General features: G+C 36.1%; 1 protein-coding gene across 1 annotated transcript in view; it reads right to left on the bottom strand.

Annotated features, from left to right (window-relative positions):
* The window catches only part of TBC1D19 (TBC1 domain family member 19), a 145761-nt gene that overhangs the window by 98106 nt on the left and 25107 nt on the right, over positions 1-22548 (bottom strand). Inside the window, exons 2-7 of the mRNA XM_047092207.1 lie at positions 22356-22428; positions 21348-21393; positions 15056-15131; positions 3063-3137; positions 1758-1821; positions 525-571 (exon numbers count right to left, since the gene is read on the bottom strand). Of these exons, the coding sequence (XP_046948163.1) occupies positions 525-571; positions 1758-1821; positions 3063-3137; positions 15056-15131; positions 21348-21393; positions 22356-22428 (381 nt within the window). The remainder of the gene's footprint in view (positions 1-524; positions 572-1757; positions 1822-3062; positions 3138-15055; positions 15132-21347; positions 21394-22355; positions 22429-22548) is intronic.

The raw sequence follows: 22548 nt of genomic DNA, 5'->3' as shown, positions 1-22548 counted from the left end.
CCCAATCTAGACACTTAAAGATCTTCCTTATCTTTTCTTTTTCTCATACTCCCCACATCTAATCAGTTCCCAAACCCTCCTAAAAATCTCTTGCAAATCTGTTGAATTCTATCTAGTTCCAACACTGTTCTTTAGTTCAGACCTTTTTCGTGTCTTGTCTAAACTACCAGAACAGGGAAGGACTAAAAAGGGAAAAGATTCACTGAGCATCTATAGGTGCTAGGCAGCAGGGAAAAGATTCACTGAGCATCTATAGGTGCTAGGCAGCAGGCTACCTGATTTACAAGCTACCTGATTTACAGTTAGTATTTTTTAATCAAAATCTTCCTAATTGATTTACTTGCCTCTAATCTTTCCACATTCCAGTGTATTTTCCAAAAGCAATTTTCAAGCACAAATCTGATCATGTCATTCTACGGTTCTAGGGCTTTGTCCTTGGTGATTCCTCTGCCTGGAGACATCCTCATATCATTTCTTCCACTTTATTCCCATTAATATACCTATATTGATCCAATACAACCTACCTCCAGAAAATCCTTGGGTGCATAAACAGGTCTGAAAAGGCTTAAATCTGGAATTAAGATAGATTGGAACAACATTTCAGTTAATATAAGAATCCTTATTAATAACAACGTTAATGATTCTTTCACATGTGGCCGTGGAGTTGGATTAATTCAGACATTTGCAGAGTATCAATAATTTGTCATACATTGTGTTAAGTACTGGGAACACAAAAATGAAAGGGCAATCTCTTCCCTTGACGGCCTAAATGACCTACTCTAGAAGAAATTAAATGTCTCCCCTCATAAATTTATAATAAATTTATAACTGAATCGAAAACACAATGTCAGTATACCAAAGTTCTATATGAGAATTCTCAAAGTGCCTAGAATACAAATAATACATTCTTAGCGAATTCCTCTAGTTGTATTAAACTGTTCTCCCTTTTGAATTTCCATAATACACTGCTTTCTCTATTACAGTACTTATTTCTTGCCTGGTTCCCCATGCTTATTTTTAAAGAGGAGTGGTGAGGGATTATGTACATGTCTACCAATACAATTCTATACATCTATTGATCACAGTAAATGAGACATAGCTGTCACCCATTATATGTTTATAAAATTGACTCTATTTTAACCATTAAAATGAGCCAAAATAAATTCTTAAAAACATTTTAGAAGTCTCAAAACTTTTTACCACTTAACCTATTTTTAACATCTCAATGTTATTAAAGCTTGAAAAATATTTAGCTTAATTATGAATCTAAGAAATCCACTGAATGATTTAATCTATTCTTTTATAAAAATGTTTTCAAATGCTGTCTTAAAAAGGATAATTGACTTGAATATTCTCAAAATATTATAAAACACTGGTGAAAGTTAGGAATTAAAAAAAATTTTTTTTAATGTTTATTTGAGAGAGAGAGAGAGAAAGAAACAGACAGAATCCCAAGCAGGCCCCATGCTGTCAGCACAGAGTCTGATGCGGCTCTTGAACTCACGAACTGTGAGATTATGGCCTGAGCCAAAATCAAGAGTTGGACGCTTAACCAACTGAGCCACCCAGGTGCCCCCAAAGATAGGGATTTTTAAACTGCACGGTAGAAGTTTAAGCAAACAAAGTAGATGACAGTAATTAGTGGGGAAGGAAAATGGCTATCTTTCCAAAAGAATTGCTAATATTGTTGCTTTGGATCCACAATTAAGAAGGCAATCTTTCCTACTACCACATTTTGAAAAAGGTTGTTCATATACCTGGTTCATCAGTTCCCATTTCATTCCATTTATTGAGAAGTTCTTTCTGTTCTCCAACTGGCCTCTAAAAAAGGTAATTTTAAAATTGGTTTCATTTTGTGAAGCTTAGCAATGCAGCTGAAAAATAAGAATCAATAACTTATCTAAAAGGTTGAATAAGCTACCATAACATAAGAAAAAAATCACTTCACCACACATGGTGAACTTTTTTTGGAATTATTCTTAAACTTTTGTTATTTAACTATGATATTATATCTAGTCTCAATGGCTCAGTTAGAATATGGTGCTAAAGAGTCCAAGAAAAGAAGAGAAATGATCTCTATAGGCCAGTAAATTTCATAAAGAAAAACTGCTCCTTAGCCACATACTACATCTCTTACCCCATCCAGCAACCTCAGAAATGCATCGCAAGGGGGACTGGCCAAGAGAGTATGACTGTGGGTCAGTAGCATCATCTTCCTACATGAAAGACAGTATATTACACAATACTACATATTTAGGCAGTTTTCCATAGAAATTTATCCTTTTTTAAAATACCATCCTTCTGGTGCCTTCCGTGACTTGTCCTTGGAGATTATCTAAAGTTCATCCACTATATCCTGTCTACTAGCAAGGAATAAATAGCAGGTAGGGAAAATAAAGTGAAGAGAAACTTCTTCTCTCCTACTCGTGAGCAGCCAAAAAGAATCCAGAGCATTCCTCGAGTGGCTTTTCTCTCCCTTTTCATCTTCCCCCTCAAAGCCCACAGTGACAGACAAATGTTGAGAATTTGATCTTTTAGATCTAATGATACTACTATTAGAACTAAATAGTTCTGCAGAGAGATGACCAATCATCCTTCCATTTCCTATGTTAACACTGAAAGATGGTACCATATTGGCTATTATAAGAGGATAACGTGCCTAAACTCCATCTCGTATTCAAAACATATGGCTATTGTGCTGATTAGCCAAAAATAAGGAGACCAAAGGTAATTAAAAATTTTCAAGTGCATTTATAACATGTATAACCTTTACAGCCAAATCTCTAAATAATCTATACGTAGATTATATATTGTATTTTTATTTATTCTCAAGATATGTTCATTACAAAAAGTACTACAGCCTATATAATAGAAATCTATATACAATACATCCACGTAATTGGCCTTTTACAGATTTTTGTTTCAAAACAAACTGATATACTGTTTAAAGAGAGATAAATCTGCCTAACAATTACAACTTCGTGGTACTTCTAGCACTCGATTCACAATAAAATATTTAAATATTAAAAGTACCTTTTAAAAAAAAATAAAAATAAAAGTACCTTTCGTGCCAATGGGATACTCAGTTCAGTGCACATACTATTTAAACTCTTCAAAATTCTTTTTTCCCAACTTCCCTGAAATATAGAGAACAACTCATTATTGTTTCTGGTTAACAATACCAAAACTAATTTTTAAAAAATTAAAGATATTATGAGTTATATAGAAATGGTAAGGTTGGTTGAGATTGGTTATCTTCATTCATTAGTTCACTCAACAAATGTTAATTATTGCCTACTATGTGCCAGATACTATCCTTAGTGCTGTGAATTAAACCATGAAAAGAAAGTCTCAGTTCTCACGGAACTGACTTTCTAGAGGAAGATGGAAATGAGGACAGATCAAAAAAAAAAAAAAAAAAGGAGAAGAGGAAGAAATCACATAGGGTGATAAACATTTTAAGAAAAAATAGCAGATAATAAAAAGGTAAATTACATTTAAGTATTTTGTAAACGTTTGATACTCAGAAATCCCATTAATAACCTAGTGAAAATAAAACTTTATAGAAATTATTATACTGTAATTTTTCCTAACATGACATTTCAGTCCTAAATACTTCAGCATGAATGTTCTAATAAGAACCTTCTCCTACATCAACACAATACCACCATCACACCTAAGAAAATTAGCAATAATATTTCATATCACATAATATTCAGCCCACATTCAAACTTTTCCAGTTGTCCCCAAAATATCTTTTATAGTTTTTTAAAATCCAGAATCCATTAAAAATGTATGCATCACATTACATTTGGTTGTTATGTCTCTTTCCATGTAGCTGAATCTAGAGTCTCTTTGTCCTTTTCTTTTTCATGATATTGACTTTTTTGAGGACTCCAGGCCAGTTATCTTTTAGAATGTGTCACGATATGGATTTGTCTTACTGGTTTTTTCACAGTAAGATCTATCCCCTAGATCTCTTGTAAACTTGAAAAAAGGAGTTCTTTTTAATAGTCAGTCATGAATTGATTATCCACATATACCATATTTTAGTAAATCCTTCTTTTTAACACCAAGGTAAAATGCCAATATTTTTTGGTCTTTTTACTAAAATATGCCTTTAGGCTACTTCTAACTCACTGAAAGCAAAATAAAATAATACCTAAGCTCCAAAATTTAGACCAAGAGAGGAGAAAAGAACTATATATTACATTATTGATAATGTACAGTTACAGCCCATCCAGTCAATACAAGTAGAATAATAATAATAATAGCTCCTTTATGTGGTTGTTATAAAGATTAAAGATGTAAAGTGCTTGGAACAGTGACCTAATAATGATAATAATCATTCAATAATTGATAGCTTTACTATAGCTTTCATTGTTCATAGTTCCCTCTTTAACACACATATTTAAATACATTACCCTCTTTACCTGGAATATACTCTCCATGCTCTACTCCCAACCCCAACATACTTACTCCTACTTTATCTGAATACACCTTATTCACCTTTCAGACCTTCACCTCTATTAAGCCTTCTGTTCCTGGTCGCTCACCCCAGATGGTATCAGGTGCCTGTGCTTATAGTCTCTCTTGGCCCCTTCCTTCACCCATCACAGCACATAGTCACACTTTGTCTAGCACATAATAGATGCTAGATGATTACACAGATTTCTACTCTAAGTAATATTGAAAGCGTTTAAAAAATTTTTGATACGATGGCCTAAGCAATGAATGAACAAAAAAGCATTCATCTATAGGAGAAATACAGAGCTGTGTGAAGTGTATAAGCCTTAGTCTACTAAATATATAGAAATAGATTTTTAGGAATAAAAGAATACTCTTCATAAATTCTATTAAATACTCACAAAACTAACCCCATTTACTGGCTTCTTTTCTTTTCTTTCTTTCTTTCTTTCTTTTTTTTTTTTTACTGTGAGTATTTCTCTTAGATTCAAGACTTAAAATACATTTGAGAAACTTATTCACGATCAAACATTAATTATAGCAACATAACCTACTTCTACCTCCAACATCCTTATCCTCAATTTATCTGAATAAATCTTACTGAACTTTCAAGTCTCAGTTGAAATACTATTTTCTCTAATAAGCCTTCTGTCACTTGCTTCCCCCACTCCAGACTGTGGGGGAAGGAGGTATAAGAAAGCTTATTTAAAAAAAATAAATAAAAGCAATTTTAATTCAATCATTATATAAAAATAAAATCTGCATGAAGATTAAAAATCCAATCCCCCTGGGGCGCCTGGGTGGCGCAGTCGGTTAAGCGTCCGACTTCAGCCAGGTCACGATCTCGCGGTCCGGGAGTTCGAGCCCCGCGTCAGGCTCTGGGCTGATGGCTCAGAGCCTGGAGCCTGTTTCCGATTCTGTGTCTCCCTCTCTCCCTGCCCCTCCCCCGATCATGCTCTGTCTCTCTCTGTCCCAAAAATAAATAAAAATGTTAAAAAAAAAAAAAAAATCCAATCCCTGGATTTGTATAATTTACCTTAATATATAAAGAACCAAATTGCTACTATTGAATTATGATTCCAAATGCTCTCATTTTCAACCACACATAAAAAGGGCTCTTGAACTGATTAAAAGACAATAATTCTTGGAAATAAAAACAAAAAGTTGGGGTTCCTGGGTGGCTTAGTCAGTTAAGCATTCAGCTTCATTTTGGCTCAGGTCATGACCTCACGCTCTGTGGGTTCCAGCCCCATGTCGGGCTTCATGCTGACAGTCTGGAGCCTGCTTCGAATTCTCTCTCTCTCCCTCTTTCTCTGCCTCTCCCCTGCTCGCTCACTCTGTCTCTCTCAAAAATAAACATTTAAAAATATTTATTTTGGTAAAAACATCTCATTCAGGTATTTTCTATAAAGTACAATTTTTAAATGATTAATCATAGTTCTCCTAAATGGATATCCCAGGCTACCAAATATTTCAATTCACCAACTTGAAATTGAATGTAATTCAATTAGATGTAACTAGAGATGTAATAGAAAGAGAAAATAGTTACCAAAAAAAAGTTACACAGAAAAGAGATCAGACGTTAGAAAGCATTCTGAAAGAGTTTGGAAAAAGAGCTACAAAATTTACATACATTGCTTTATTAATCCTGTGAGATATGTATCATGAATGAGGAAACTTTCAAAAAGAACACATAAAAGTAGAATGAAAAAGAGTGTTAAGAATTGAAGCAATATTGAGCAGATCTTTATTCAATTATCATTTCTATGTGCTCTATAATTGAAGCAGGAACTTAGAAATCATCCAGAAGAGAAGAGAATGACTAAAAATTGAGAAAGGGAAAGAGGAAAAGAATATTAAATTCAGAAAAATTGGACTTTTGTGGCTAGAACAGGGGGACATGAGGTGTTATACCTGAAAATTCAACTAGTGAAAAGATATTGATTCAACATTTACCGAGCACCTATTAAACACATGCCAGTAAAAATGAATCAAACAGCATCCCTGTCCCTAAGAACCACATCACTTTTGTGGTGGGGGTGGGGAAGAGAAGACAGATACACAAGTAACATGAGATAGGTTCAAAAAGTTCACGAGGGCTATTATCAGCCCATATGCCATACGTATAGAAAGCACTTAAAAGAATAAGCAAGGGAACAGGAAGCTGAGTGTGTCAAAACTTCTAGCTGTTAATGGAGCACATACCACTTCCTTTAAAAGTCTAAAAACATTGAAGGAAAAGTAACTCCAGTGGTTCGCTACGTCTTCCCCATTCCCCGTTCCATATTGATGACACAATGACAAGGATAGCAGGGCTTTTCCAAGGTACCCCTTGCAAGAACTTCAGTCAGATGGTCAGAGAAGTTATCTCCATAGAAATCCCAAGTAGTCAGAGAAGTCGTTCCTATAGACATCAGAAAGGGGAATAGAATTTCCTGACAATGAGGGGAAATCCAAAGTGAAGCAAGTGGCTGCTCGCAAGCTGGGTCACCCTGTGGGTTCCCTGCAGAACTTGAATCTTATTTCAGGGTATTCATTCATTCGTTTACTCGCTGCCTCACTAACTGACATGTACTGAGTGCTTTCTACGTGTCAAGCACAGGACTATGATCGGTGAGTAAATGTTATAAGGAGCCTATGATCACTTAATACAAGAAACAGACTTTCCAACAAGTAGAAAGGCTTAACCAAGATGACTTAAGTTAGTGAAATTGTGAGTTCCTTGTCGTCAGAAGTACTCGAGCAAAAGGAAATGAACTCCAGAGGTTGGATGAGATAAACCTGAAGGGTCCACTTCAACTCCAGTTTTATAGATACTAAACTTTTCGCAGGCTCTGTCTGTAGAGGTGACTAAATACTCCCTAAGTCTCAAAAATAAGTGCTCAAAAAAATCATAGTTATTCCTGTGCTATTATGTAAATAAAAATGTCAACATATCTTCAGCACACACAGAAAAAGAAGTAAAAGTGGCAAATGAACTATTGAGAAATGACAGTGCACTAATACAAGATACAAAGAAAATAATGGTTTTTACCCAAAGATTCACAAAATAAAGCTTTAAAATGTTATTTAAAAGGAAAATGAATGCCCTTTTACATTTAAAATGTTTAATAGGAAGACATTACCTTTTACCCAAACTCATATCCTCTCCAAATGAAATTACTGTTGCCTTCAAATCAGTTTCCCTAATAATTGGAATCTATGGTATTAAGTCAAAGGACTTCAAGAGTTTTATAAATAAATTAATTTCTAAACCATGAGAGGCAAAAAATTTACACAAGAATCAAAACTGTATTGAAATCTCTAACTGGGTATTACTGATTGCCTTGCTACTTTTTTATAACAATGAACGTAAATAAGAAGTCTTTAAAAGCCATCTAATGTAGCATGTAAAAAACTATGAAATTATAAAATTAAAAAATTATTTCCTTCACTCTGAAAAAATAAAGCAAAATAGTTATAACCCAGCTTTCTAATGGAAGAAGATTTTAGTAATTCTCTGATTATAAAAGTAACACATTTATTCAAGATAATTTGAAAAAAAAAACAATATGTAAAGAATAGAATAATAAATAAGCATCCATAAATTTTCATCAGCCAAAAATAACTACTATTAATATTTTGTTCTCTTCTTTCATTTTTTTCTATGCATGTATGTGTACGATTGAGAGATTTAATTAGTGGAATTATATTGTTTTATATTTTGCTTTATCCCCTTAAGATAATATCATATACTTTCCTATTTCATTATATTCTTTTAAAAATAACATTGTTGATGCCTGTAGAACATTGTCTTTTGGAGATACCCTGCTGTATATGCAAACCCTATTGTTATTTAGATTCTTTTAAATTTTTTAATATCATCACGAACATAAATTTCTGTGTTTCCCTGATTCTTCCCTTGAGATAAGATCCTAGATGTTAGAAGTGGAATTAGTAGGAAAGGGGTGTACATATTTTTAAGAGGGAACATTTTCTATTTTTTGTATTCAATTCATTCATCATTAAAAAATATATTTCTACTGAGCATCTGCCATGAGGCAGGCACTATGCCAGATGTTGAGAATGCAGTAGTGAAAAGAGAGACCCTGATCCTGCTTCCCAGAGACTGCAGAATCTAGATGATAATCAGACAACCCAAGTACTATGGTAGGAAGTATAGAGTGCCTCCTGTAGGGAGGAATAGAGACACAGAAAAAGTACCTGGGAATCTGAGATCTCAGGCGTAGAAAGCCTTCCTAAAGAAAGGATCATGTCACCTGACACCTGTGAATGTGCCAGAAATACGTGAGATTTGTGGGGAGGCAGTTTTACACAGAAGCAATGGCATGTGCAACAGTTCTCCTGGAGGAACAACTGAAGGAGGTCAAGTATGATTAAAGAGAGAAGGCAGATGTGTGTGGAAGCGGGCAGGGGACTGGCAGGATGGTGAGGAACAGTGTGAGGAGGCGAGAGGTAAGACTCGAATGGTAAAAAGAAGCAAGATCGTTGACAGTCTTGTAAACAAAAATAAGGAGTTGCAGTTGTATCCTAAAAGTCTGGGAAGTTTTAAGAAATGGAGTGACAATACAGAAGGCAGAAAGACTAATTAGGAAGAGGATGAGAATTGAAGTCACATAAAACCAACAAAATTCTCTTTTTTGTTTAGGTTCCTGGATTGACAGAGAACTGGGTAAATTCAACCAATAGCACATCTTGAGTTTGAGCATTTCTGGACTGGATAGAGAAATACGCTGAATATCATCAGGTAGTACAGATTCTAGAGCCAGACTATCCAGGTTGAAATCCCAACTTTTCCACCTACTAGTTTTGTGAAATTGGACCTATGTAAGATCATAAGAGTAACATACCTTATAGGCTTGTCATATTAAATGAGTAAATAGTTGTAAAGCACTAGAATGGTACCTGGCACATAATTAGAGCTCTGTGTGCTCACTAGTATTATTTCATAAAAAAAAAAATTCATAATTTAATCACCCATTGTGTATCAGTTTCTTCAAATATTCCTTTCTCTAAAAGGTGTGGCAAAAGAGTTCCTAAATTATTTTACATGGAAATAGGGTTCTGTGGTCACATAAATTTGAACAACACTGGATTAAATAAAATTAAACAGTTTCTTTACTGCAGAACATCCCTGAGCCTTAGCATCCCAAAATAAATTGTATGCAACAAAATTAAGGAAGCATTAAATTAAAACGCAAAGACTAAAATAAACACCCACGAGTTCATAGTGACATAAATAAATAACATAGTGATATAAATAAATAAATAAATAAATAAATAAATAAATAAATAAATTTATTATAAATAACTCCCCAGTTCTCTTTCTGCATGGAAGAGAGGGAGAACTCTTCCATGCAGAAACACTCCAAATAATTTCTGTAGAGATTCCCAGCTCAGGGAGGTGGAATATAACTGTCTCTCCTTATGTGTGAACCATAAATAGTGACTTCCTTCCAAAGAGTAGAGCACACAAGGGTGTCGGGGGTGAAGAGTGACTCTACAGTGGGGCAACCTCACAAACACTACCTAAGCCAGGCAATCAAGGTCAACATCAACAGTGGTAAACCATGTGGACAGTATATACCCTGATATGATGCAATGAGTATAAATGGCACTTTCTGTCTGTGGTCTCCCTCCCAAAAACCCACAGCCCCAGTCTAATTATGAGAACGACATTAGACGAATTCCAACAGAGGGATAATCTACAAAATACCTGACTAGTACTTTTCAAAACTGTCAAGGTCATCAAAAACAAGGGAAGTCTGAGAAACTGTCATAGCCAAGAGGAGCCTAAGGAGACATGACAACCAAATGTAATGTAGTGTCCTGGTTGGGATCCTGGAACAGAAAAAGGACATCAGGTTAAAACTAAGGAAATAAAGTATGAACTTTAGCGAATAATAACGTACTGATATTGGTTCACTAATTGTAACAAACATACCACACTAACTTAAGATGTTAATAAGAGGGGAGACTAGGTGTGGAATCTATGGGAACTCTATAATATATTCTCAATCCTTCTGTACATCTAAAACCCTTGTAAAAAAAATCGTAAACTGTGATTCTAGGAATGAAAAGTACAGCGTGGGGAACACAGTCAATGGTACCGTAATAGCCCTGGATGATGGCAGCTCCCTTGTGGTGAACGTGGCATAATGTATACAGTTGCCAAATCACCATGTGGTACACCTGAAAGTGTGCTGTGTGTCAACTACGCCTCAATAAAAAATAAAAATATATGACACGAATTTTCAAACAAACAAACAGTAATTCACCAAGAGGAAGGCAGTGTGGGCCTCAATTTCCAAACTTATTTGTCCATGGAACCCTTTTTTGTAGAGCATCTCTCAGAGCTAGTATTCAGCAGAAAATACTCTGGGAAATGCTGATGCGGTGTAAGAAGCCTGTTTCCCTCATCAGCCCAGAAAATTGAACACCAATCTAGCCTGCCAAAAACTGCAGAGAGTTGATTTACATCCCAACTCTGAAGACACAATCAAGAGCTAAGTGAAGTTCAAATAACTCATGAAACTTTACTGGGTGGGGGGGGAATCACATTTTTTTCCTGGCTCTAGTTCCAAAATATTTTCTGCCAACCTGCTTTACTGAATAAAAGCAGAAGGAAACACTCACTGGATTTTATTTTAAGTTCTTTTGATTATAAAGAGCAAAGAACAACTTAATAAAGAATCCCCTATGTCCAGGTCTTCTCTAGTGCTTCTACAGAACGTCTTAGCCATCTCCCCCATAGCATACAGCACTTTCAGTGATTAAACCATGAGTTACCCATAGGTGGAATCTTTATCTAATTTATTTCTGAATCTCCAGATCACATGGTAGACTGTCTTCTAGCAGGCATTCAGTAAATATCTTTTTTTTAATATGAAACTTATTGTCAAATTGGTTTCCATACAACATCCAGTGCTCATCCCAACAGGTGCCCTCCTCAGTACCCATCATCCACCCTCGCCTCCCTCCCACCCCCCATCAACCCTCAGTTTGTTCTCAGTTTTTAAGAGTCTCTTATAGTTTGGCTCCCTCCCTCTCTAACCTTTTTTTTTCCCCTTCCCCTCCCCCATGGTCTTCTGTTAAGTAAATATCTTTTAATTGAATATCACAATAATTGCTAGAAGAGATGGCAAGTGCCTTTACTATTAATCTGACACAAACTTTCTGAGTTCTTACTACATAAAGGTCAGTATGCTAGATATAATGGGTCTACAAAAATGTTTTAAAATCGTTACTGCTTTCAAGAGGCTTATAACTAAAGTAAAAAAGATGTGTACAGAAATTGCTATCACAGAGTGCGATTTGTAATGAGAACCATAAAACGACAGCATGCTAAAAGACAGTGTGCTTCCAAAAGAGGGAGAGATCCTTTTCAACAGGGCTGATAACTACAGCAGAGAAGAGATGTCATCTGAGCTGACCCTCACAAAATAGATGGATTTTCCTAATGCTAAGCAGGCAGAAAGAGCTTTCCAGGACAAGAAAACAAAATAAGAAAAGTTTTCTTTTCTTTTCTAAAAGATGCAAGAGGGAAACTCAAAATGATTCCCCTGGAAGGGCGCAAAGGACAGTTATAGGATGGCAGAGATTGATAAAGTGAAAGGGAAAGTTAGGGACAAACTAAAAATTCCTAAATATTGCGCTTTGGGGTAGGAACTTGTTGGGCAATTGGTAGTCACTGAAGATTTGTGAAAAGGCAGTGGCATGTATTATAAGGTTTCATCTGCTTGTAGCTGAAGTTAATTGTGTTAAGAGTACATATGAAGATGGGGAAAGAGATAAGTTGAAAATCAGGAGGTGTCAGTATAAGACAAGGATGTGAATTAACGTCTGAAACAAAGTTAGCACTCAATAAAAGATAGCCATCCTCCTCTTCATCACCACTGTGATCACTATGGTAATGGCCTTAATAATAAAAAGGAAGAGAAAGCTGTAAGACCACGGGAAGAAATAATTTATAGAACTTAGTGACTATTTGGATACGGAAAATAGCAAAGATATTTCAAGTCTAAATTACTATAAGTAATGATGAAACTAACTGAAATAGGAAGGTCAGGACGAGATGCTCATTTTAGGAATAATGCCATAGACTCAGTTTTAAACATGTTGAGTTTGATTTCACAGAAGACACGTACAGTAGATAGTTGATCATAGAGGATTGGAGGCAAAAAAGATGTGGCAGCAAAGAGGGAAGCTGTGGAAACCTGAATGTGATGACCTGAATGTTCTTAATGAAATAAGTGGCGTGTGTTAAAAATGAGTGAGAGGGAGGTAGAATCAGGGGCTACACAAGCATGGAAAACTCTGGGAAAACCTCACTGGAAAGCAGATAATGAATGACGAATCGTAAAAGGATTGACAGGCAGCAAAATGAATCCACTGAAAGATGAATGGATTTAGACTGAATTCACGGTAAACATAAAACTCATGTGAATTTCCTCCCAAGTATGCCACAGTTTGGGAAAAGACAGTAGATGGCAGAGGTAGCCTTAGGCTAAGGATTGGAATGGCAGGCAGAACAGAAGTCTATGGGGCAAGAGATTGCGAGGTGCAAGGGAGCACATTGATGGGAACGTAGTTACGCCATCCGGACTAAGTAGCCTTCGTGCAAAAAGGAGAGAACTTCCAAAAGATCAGGGAGCTTAAGAACTAGATGACTCAAGGAGACAGGAACAAATCCAAGGGGATAGGTAGGCGAACACTAACCTGTAGAGGAGGTATTTAGCGTGACCACAGTTAAAGAATCAGTTATTTCAACAAACACTTCTTGAGCGTTCCATGGGCTATGCATTGGGCTAGACGTTGCGGATAAAAAAACACAGTCCCTGCTCTTAAAGAAGGAATAATGTAGTGCAGGCATTGAGAAACTTTTCTGTAAAAGGGCAAACAGTAAATATTTTAGACTTTGCAAGTCATAAGGTCTCTATGCAACTACTAAACTCTCGACACTGTAGTGCGAAAGCACCCTCTGACAATAAGTAAACAAAGGAACAAGGCTTCCAATACGACGTATTTTATTAATTCCTATCATTTTCATGGGCCACAGATATCATTATTCCTCTGGTTTTTCAGCCAGGTGAAAATGTAAAAGAATATTCTTAGCTTGCCAGCTGTATAAAGACAGGTGGCAGGGCAGATTTGGCCCTTGGACTATAGTGCGTCAACCCGAGTTAGTGGGTAAGTATGGAAAAAAAAAGAGGAGAGTAGTAGGCATGTGTGTATATACATGTACATATATAACACATACACTTACCGTTCATATGTGTTCTCAGCAACCAGCGGTAGGCTTGAAACATCGACCTATTATTTCCCTCTCTACCTCTTTCCAGTCATGATGGGTAAACAACTTTAGTGTTATGTTCCCTATACCTAATATGCTAAAACTGATACTTTCTCTACACCTTTGAGAAATTTTCAAACTTCACCAAAAAAATATTTAGACCCAACCCTTTTATTTATTTTTTTTGAGTTTACGTCTTTACAACAAAAGATCAAACAATTCTTTCATACATGAATCATTTTAATGATTATGTTTTAAGACATATTGATAATACTGTCTGATTGCTAGACCTAAATGCACTACCTAGAGGTAGAAATATATGGCATATTTCCTCAAATATCTCTATGATTTTTGTTTACATTGCTTCCTTTCACCAGCTAATTTTGAAGGTTTTTAAAGTGAAAATAAAAATGTTTGAATAATAAAAAGCTGCCTAACATGCACTGCTTGGAATGTGATAACTCAAAGCAGCAGGATATGTCTCAGGAGTAGCAGAAGGAGCCGCGATGATAATTGCTGGAGCTGGATGATGGGTTTATGGGAGTTCTTTGGGGTATATTTGAAATTTGCCATGATAATTTCTGACACTGTGATTGAGAGAGGTCAACTCTGTGGTGTCCATTAAGCCCCTTGGCGGCGGCAGCGACAGAGTCGTACCCGGTACCGCAAGGAAGCCTCGTAGAGGCAGGTGCACCAGGCCGTGCAGAGGCGGACAGTCGAGCGTCAGGGGCATGTGACAGGACTTACCAACCTCCTGTTTAAACAGTTCTTTACAGCTTTTCTGTTTACGTCATTTAATTTTTTTTTAAAGTGAATTGTAGTTGTTTCAGCCTACTTTAGATAGCAGGTTCATTTGAGTTCTGTGACAGAACACAGCATGTAGCAGCCTGCTGTGAGGACAAACGTATTTCCAATACAGTATCAGTATCGCTGGCGTCCACGGCCAAAATTTTAAGGGAAGAGTGAGTCAGTTCATTCCCATCTCATTCTTTTAATATCTCAGAGCATCAGGAATAAATTGCCACATAATACTTTTATCACGTTGAAAATTTCAGGCCAGTACGGTACATGATTTTTTCCTTCTTCTACACATTTTCAGGATTACTGCAGCTAAACAGGTGTGATCCTCGGTCACTGAAAGTAAAAAGGAAGAGCATGCAAACACTGTGCTGGAGGGTTCTTACCCAGGCTTCCATGTAATGAATGACATACACTCCTGATACCAACAGGCACTTTTCACTCTGCATTATGTAACTTGGCATGGCAAAATAAAGTGAAAAATGAACAATAGCCAACCTGTGCTTTCCTCATGTATACCAAAGGTTCTTTGAGATGTTCAGGAGGTGCAGCAGGATGGCTAGGTAAAGGAAACCTAGGGACAAAAAGAGGCAGCTAAATATTATACGTTATCTGGATAAGTAATTAATTCTCTTCATTAGAAATTACTCACCTCTGTAGTCCACGTCATATATGAAACAGAATACCTGTTAGCAAACCTGTGTGTTTTCAGAAGGTATAACAACATAATAAAACTTTAAGTCTTATCCTACTAGCGTGGTAACTTCAGATTAGCAATTTAATTGCTCGTTAAAAGTTGAATTGCACAATAATCTGAATTCATAAATTGGGGGAATTTTAAAATTACTTAGCTTAGTAAATGCTCATGTAAAAATGACCAGAACTCTTATTTTTAGCACATAAATATTGTAACATTTAGAGGGATTTTTTTTAAGGTTCAAAAAAAATCTGTGAACTCACAACATATCTTTTCGTTTCTCCCAATTTCCTTTTCCATATCGCTATATATTTTTAACATAGTTGAAATAATATAAGTACTATCTTCCATAAGAGTCATGTTTTAATAGATACAAATTTAATAAAATTTAAAAATGTTAATGTCTCATGGATTCTTTCTGTTTTCTAAGTAACTTTACCTTCGTATTCCAAATGTACTGGTTTTATTAAGAAAACATTTGTTGACTCAACAATATTTGAGCCATTTTAGGTACTAAGGATATGATGGTAATTGAGACAATATCCCCTGTTCTCATATACTTAACATCTAGTAAAGACAGTCAATAATTATAAAAAGGGACAAATTAATAGAATAATATCAGAGAGTAATGAGTGCCATGAGAAGATGCGAGCAGGGTAATGAGATAGAAGTGATCTGGAAGGATAGGAAAGGTGTCTAGGGGAGCTAATACTTGAACTAAGACCTAACTGAGAAGAAGGAGCCAACCAGGCAAAGATGTGGGGGAAGGATATTCCAGGCAGGAAGGCAGCAAGCACAAGATCCTGAGTTAGGAACACTTGGAGTGTTTAAAAATCAGAAAAAGCCAGAATGGTTGAAATAAAATGACGGACACACAGTGACATGAAATCACAGAGAGAGAGGGCAATAGGAAAACACAACAGTTCAACATTTGCTTAGAGATTCCAGTCTTTTTCACAACAACATATAACTCCTATTGAAATTAGTCGTAACACTTGTACCTACAGCAAAGCAACCATGTTCCAATAATCAAGAACCATACACTGAATTTTCAAGAAGTACCTCATTCAACATCAAAATCAACATGTAAAGTGTTTATGATATACCAAGCTGAACTGCACCTATCCCAAGACCTAAGTGTAAAATGTTCAAATGCCCGTAAGAAACATTTCTGGAATAGAAAAAGCAACCTGGTCTGCCCAACCTAGAAAACAGTTGTATTAACTAATTATTTCCAGCTAACTGTTTTTTCTACTAAAATCTGTACTCTGTGTACCTAAATAAATTACCTTTCCCCACTCACAAATGAAAAAAAATTACGATCTTCATATACCTCAATATTTCTTTTTATATGCAAGATAAGCCAAGACTACACTATATGGTAACTAACTTGAATTTAAAAAAAAACTATATACTTCATACTGTTTGATATATCATTTGTAAAGGGACGTAGTTTAGAATTAAATTGTTTTAAAATTCTTTCACGTTATGGGGCACCTGGGTGGCTCAGTCGGTTAGGCGTCCGACTTTGGCTCAGGCCATGATATCATGGATCGTGAGTTCAAACCCTGTGTCGGGCTCTGCGCTGACAGCTCAGAGCCTGGAGCCTGCTTCAGATTCTGGGTCTCCGTCTGTATCTTCCCTTCCCCTGCTTATGCTGTCTCTCTCTCTCTCTCTCCAAAAAATTAATAAAACATAAAAAAAATTTTAAATTCTTTCACGTTAATGATAGTTATTTCCAAATTTAATAAAACTTAATTTAGGACTGAAACTTGAGAGTACTTACTTATAATCTTAAGTTATTTAATGAACAAAGACATTTAATTAAAAACAGGGAACAAGAGGTGGCAACCCCAGAATCATTAATACAAAACCAAAATAAAGTTAGATTTTTATTCATTCAGAAGTATTTAATAAGAACCTACTAAGTGTTTACGGTAATAAAAATAGTAAACAAATAGGCTAAAATTCTGTCGTTGTGCAGCTCACATTTAGTTATATGCAGAGATGAAGGTTGACAGGTAAGAACAAAGCACGGAAACTTGGGCATCACTCTTGACTCTTGTCTCTTCCTGTCCCTGAAATCCCTCTAAATCCTTCTCATCCTTTTTCATCCCACTGACACTGTTTTAGACAACCAACATCGCCTGCCTGTATTCAGCCAACAGGTTCTTAAGCAGTCTCCCCTGCTTCCACACTATTTTCAGTCTATTAGCCAATTTGCCTGGCTGTATAGCCACAAGCAATGTCTTCCTTATTCACCAATGATTCTATTTCCAGTGTCTAGCATGACGCCTGGCACATACTGGATAACCAGTACATTGCTTAGTGAATATAAAATGCAGGCACGATCATGTCACCACTCTGCTTGAAATTCTAAAATGACACCCAAATGCTCTTAGGATCCTGCCTAAAAAGCCTTGAAGAAGCAGCACATCCCCACCCACGTATCTAGAATCGTCCTTTACCATGTCTCTCGCCCTGTACCACCCAGCCATAAACTTTGTTCCTCCAATGTGCCACACTTTCCCAATTCTGAATCTCTGAGTCCGTTGCTCCCTTCTAAAGCACTTTTCTTCTCTACTCCTTCCCCTGACTTACTCTACCTTAGCTTTTGATTTCAATCTGAATATTGCTTCCTTCGGTAAGCCATCATGACATCCCCGACCTGAGTTAAGTGCCTACCCCATTTGTCTGGCCCATCACAGCACTTCTTGGACTATGTACTATCCATACTATACTATACTATAATTGTGCTCTAATTGCCTTCTTAAACCGTGTGTGCCTCAGAGATGTGAGCTCCAGGAATGCAAAGGCTATCCAGCTTGTTCACTATCCTCAATTCCTAGCTCAGTGCATAACACATAGCAAGTACATTTAAAACAACATTCAAAAGAAGGCAAAGAAGAACGGTGATTAGGACATTTTGGGAATGCTCTGGTCTACTGCCTGAGGACTCTTCCAACAAATGCCATGAATATCTATAAAGACTTACTCTATCTTGTGGTCTAGTGTGAGAAACCCATTATCTAAAATCTTCCCATTTTTGGTCCACTACTGCTCAACATTCATACCTCTCCAAGGTATGGTGGACATTTGCATATATCTACCATAACAGTAGACTGTGGGATGTTTTTATAATGTATATTTATATAGAAAGACTTTAAAAAGGATTATTTACTTCTTTAATTTATATTCCTTAAAAGAAAGTGATAGGTCACCTAATTCTTAATAAACTGTTCTACACAGAGTACAATGAAAACTAAGGGAAAAAAAGGTACATGTTCCATGTAAAGACTGTCTTAGTTAAATCTTTTTAGGGGCGCCTGGGAGGCTTGGTCGGTTAAGCGTCCGACTTCAGCTCAGGTCATGATCTCACGGTCTGTGAGTTCGAGCCCCGCGTCGGGCTCTGTGCTGACAGCTCAGAGCCTGGAGCCTTTTCAGATTCTGTGTCTCCCTCTCTCTCTGCCCCTCCCCTGTTCATGCTCTGTCTCTCTCTGTCTCAAAAATAAATAAACGTTAAAAAAAATTAAAAAAAAATCTTTTTAGTAAGTTTAGGATTATTAACTATACTGAGTTTCTTCAATTCAACAAATATTTATCACGTGTTAGCATTGGCAGGTGGCGTAATAACTACCTGTTGACTCAAAATCATTTATTTGATGCTCTAGAAGGTACTAAAAGAAATACAAAATTCAATTCTTGTCTTATAACATTTTTAATCTAGGTGAGAGATAAAATATAAACGTATGTGAGATGCAGTAAAACACATGTGCTTTGGAATCAGACAGCTGGAGGTTACGACCTAGTACTACCATTTACTAGCCATACGATCTTCAGTAAATTATTTAAGTAGTTTAAGCCTCCGTTTTCTCTTCTGTAAAATGGTTACAATAATAAATTCCACAATCATAGGGTTGTTGTGAAGATTACATTACACAAGGCAATGAATTTAAAGTGCTTAGCACAGTGCTTGCATAAAATACTCCTTCGATCAATATGAACTATCTATTAAATATTAACACAACAATAATTAAATAAAGTAGTCAGTCTTAAGTGGGAAGAACTAACCTCGGCTAGAATTACAAGCTTCAGGTAAATAACAGAATACAGAAATTTTTCTCTCTCTTTTAAACAAGAATCAGACAAAAATCTTGGGCGTGTTTACCAAAATAGGTAAAAGGAAGTGAACAATTTTCAGGTATCATCTGTATAGCTCATGTGTCTACACCTTTATTAGGTAAGAGGGCATCTTTTTTTCCACTCTGATTATTCAACCTAGTAAATTCTTCTACTTTATTTTTTGTTTTCTTTACTTGTCCATCTAATGGTTTCTGTCAATCAAAAATGCAGCACAGTATACCAAGTCCTCTTTATTCTTCTGACTTATGTTAGCAAAAACACTTCCCCACTCTGGATGTGTCTTCCCTGTGAAAAGAGCTCCCTTACTGTAATATTCTTAGATTCTCCCCAGGGCTTTTTCTCGCTTGCCACAGAAGAGGTTTAGTGCCTTATCCGACTTTTAAATTTTGGAATAATAAACGGAACGTGCTCACTGATGCTATTTAACTGGAAGGTTAAGTCTATTTAATTCTGGAGTTCAGTTAAAGGACCCATTTTGCTCTTGCACTAAGCTACAACCTTTTATCTGGTCTTTATCAGTAATAAAAGTATGATTTTGATATCCTATTGGGCTTGTTTCTCAATTTCTTTAGAACCCAGGTGAGCAAAAAAGGTAGTACTACTTACTCCTTCAAAAATCTCAACAGATTATACAAAAATACTTAATGTCTATTGTTAGGATACCGAAATAAGACAGTGAATGAAACTCTGTCCCTGCCATCAAGTAAACAGGCACTCACTGGTCAGACCACCATCTTAAGGAATGCATTACACTACAATAATTGCAATCGTCAGTCAAATCTCCTCAGATAAAAATTCACTGTTTGGAATTACACACAACCAGATGCTTTTATTCCACCAGTACTGGACACACAGACCCACACAGTTATACGCTTTCTATGTCACAGTCAAATACATAAATCATCATGTTCACATTTAAGCAACCTGTGGCATCTCTAAACTTATTGTAAATTTAAAACCTTATTTGTCATGATAAACATCTATTCCTTGGAGGAATGCTATCAGGGGTATCATTACGGTCAACTTCAATTGACAGATAGCACTTATACATGATGTTTTTTAAGAATTCGTAAGCCAACTGGGAAAATGGCGATAAGCAGAGAAGCAAATACTGATTTTTAAAATGTGTGTCTAAGCACAGATCCACAGGCCTTCGTCTGAGTCCCTTTAGAAACAGTTCTGATAAACTGGATTATCTTATTTCCTAGTTAACAGCAGATTAGAAAGGGCAAGTTGGAAACAAAAGTGTTAGAAACTAGAAAATGCTAGAGACACAGGCACATTGAACAGCAGTTTAAAAAAAAGAGAGCAGACATAAGAACTCCATTAGACTATAAACTCCATGAGGGTAGGAATTGATTTCTTGTTCTATACTATATTCCCAGTGCCTAGCATAGTGCTAGCCTATGGTAGGTAATAAATAACAGATGAATAATGCAGTATTGAATAAACTACAAAAGCTAACACTCTAGATCTGTATTCTTTGTAGTAAGAAATAGTTTTACACACCACAACAGATTCTGAAGACAAATCCAGATTAACAAAAAACACTGATTTTCTTAAGAATGACACCAGTTTTGAAAAAAAAAAAGTTAACTATATTTAGAATGGTTGCTTTATAAAGAGAGAAGAAGGGTAATATCCAAAATGGCACCAATAAAAAGAATGTTGATAAGCTTCAGTTATCTGAAATATTAACTTATTTCCCTAACTATACTGGATAAAGGAGTTATTAATATAAAAATTTTGGTGGTAAAAACCCCCATATGGTCATTACTCATTCTCAGGCAAGACTGTAATTTTTAAATATATCAACTTATGTGAAATGTTATATAAATACTAATGAGAAATAATAATATAATGAGTGTACATAGCAATATTATATTCATTACTTACAAAGTAAATACAGCTAAACGTAACAGTATCTCAAAATAGGTAGGAAAAACTCACACACTCAGTTCACTATAAACAGCATTCTGAAGTTTCTTCTCCCAACCTATTTTTTTAAAAAAAGAATAAAACATGTGAACATATTAGTTTTAAAAAGAAGCATACGTTGTAATAAAGCATATCTCACTAAAACTCTGACATCATATTCATTTGTGAAAGAACTTTATCAATTGTCAATTGCTGTGTCAGTGTTATTAAGGAATTATTTCTTACACATCCACTGTGTCCATTGGCAAACACTGAGTAGCAAAATTCTCAACATATTGTCTTTTAAGCAGAACTACCGCACCATCTTCCCCAGATGGGAGGACCATTGCCCCTTCCACGGCTCAGGGGCCAATGAACGCCAAAGCAGAGCTAAGTGATGCACTGCTGGTGCTATGGGGGATGTGCCAAGGGAAGGGCAAGAAACAGCCAGGCACCTGACAAAGACAGATCGTAAGCAGTCACAACTAACTACTTCGTAAACTCCTGAACAACAGAAACATTATTAGAGGTACCCCCAGACCGGTTAGCCTGGCCTCTAACAACTTGAACTTTTCTGGAAAAGTAAACCACTTAACATCTCAATTTCCATGTGCAAGGGTTAGGATAGGGAACCTCTCTTCTTGCTGTCAAGAAAATTAGGATTTCCTTTTCTTTGAAATGACAGAAAAGAAGAGGGGCGGGGGGAAGTATAGAAGGAAAAACAGCTATGAACAAAAAGTAAAAGAGAAGGTGCTTAGCGAGGGAGATTCTTCACACATTCAGGATGTGTTTTGATTAGGAAGTAAACAGTATTTAAAACTGCTTACTGCAAAGCAGTGATTCCCACAGTGATCCTGAATTTTTGCAGCATTTTATAGAAATATCTGAAAGTTCTAATTCTCCTCAACTAGAAACCTATCCAGACACTGTTTCACAATTTTGAATGAGTAACTGGAAGGCCGGTGATAAAATATTCCCTCCAAATAAAGTATTTCTTTCTTTTGCCTTAACGAATTAGGAGGAAAAAAGCAACTTACAAACCTGATATTTTAAAGAATTCCTTAATATCTTCTTTTAGTGATTCAAGTTTAATCTCAGGTCTCTGAAGACTGGCCTAATTTTAGGAAGAAGAAGAAAAAGAAGAAAGGAAAAGACAGAGGTCAAAAGTCAGTCATTTACAAAGGAATGTCCAAACGTGCACACTGTTTTAAAAATTCCTTTTTGAAGTCAGAGC

This window comes from Lynx rufus, unplaced genomic scaffold (genome assembly GCF_022079265.1).
Source record: "Lynx rufus isolate CCGP_SWC_20201006 ecotype Redwood Valley unplaced genomic scaffold, mLynRuf1.p SCAF_3, whole genome shotgun sequence".
NCBI classification, from domain to species: Eukaryota; Metazoa; Chordata; class Mammalia; order Carnivora; family Felidae; genus Lynx; species Lynx rufus.
The sequence above is the reverse complement of the archived record's forward strand: the minus strand, read 5'-3'. Positions and strand labels throughout refer to the sequence as shown.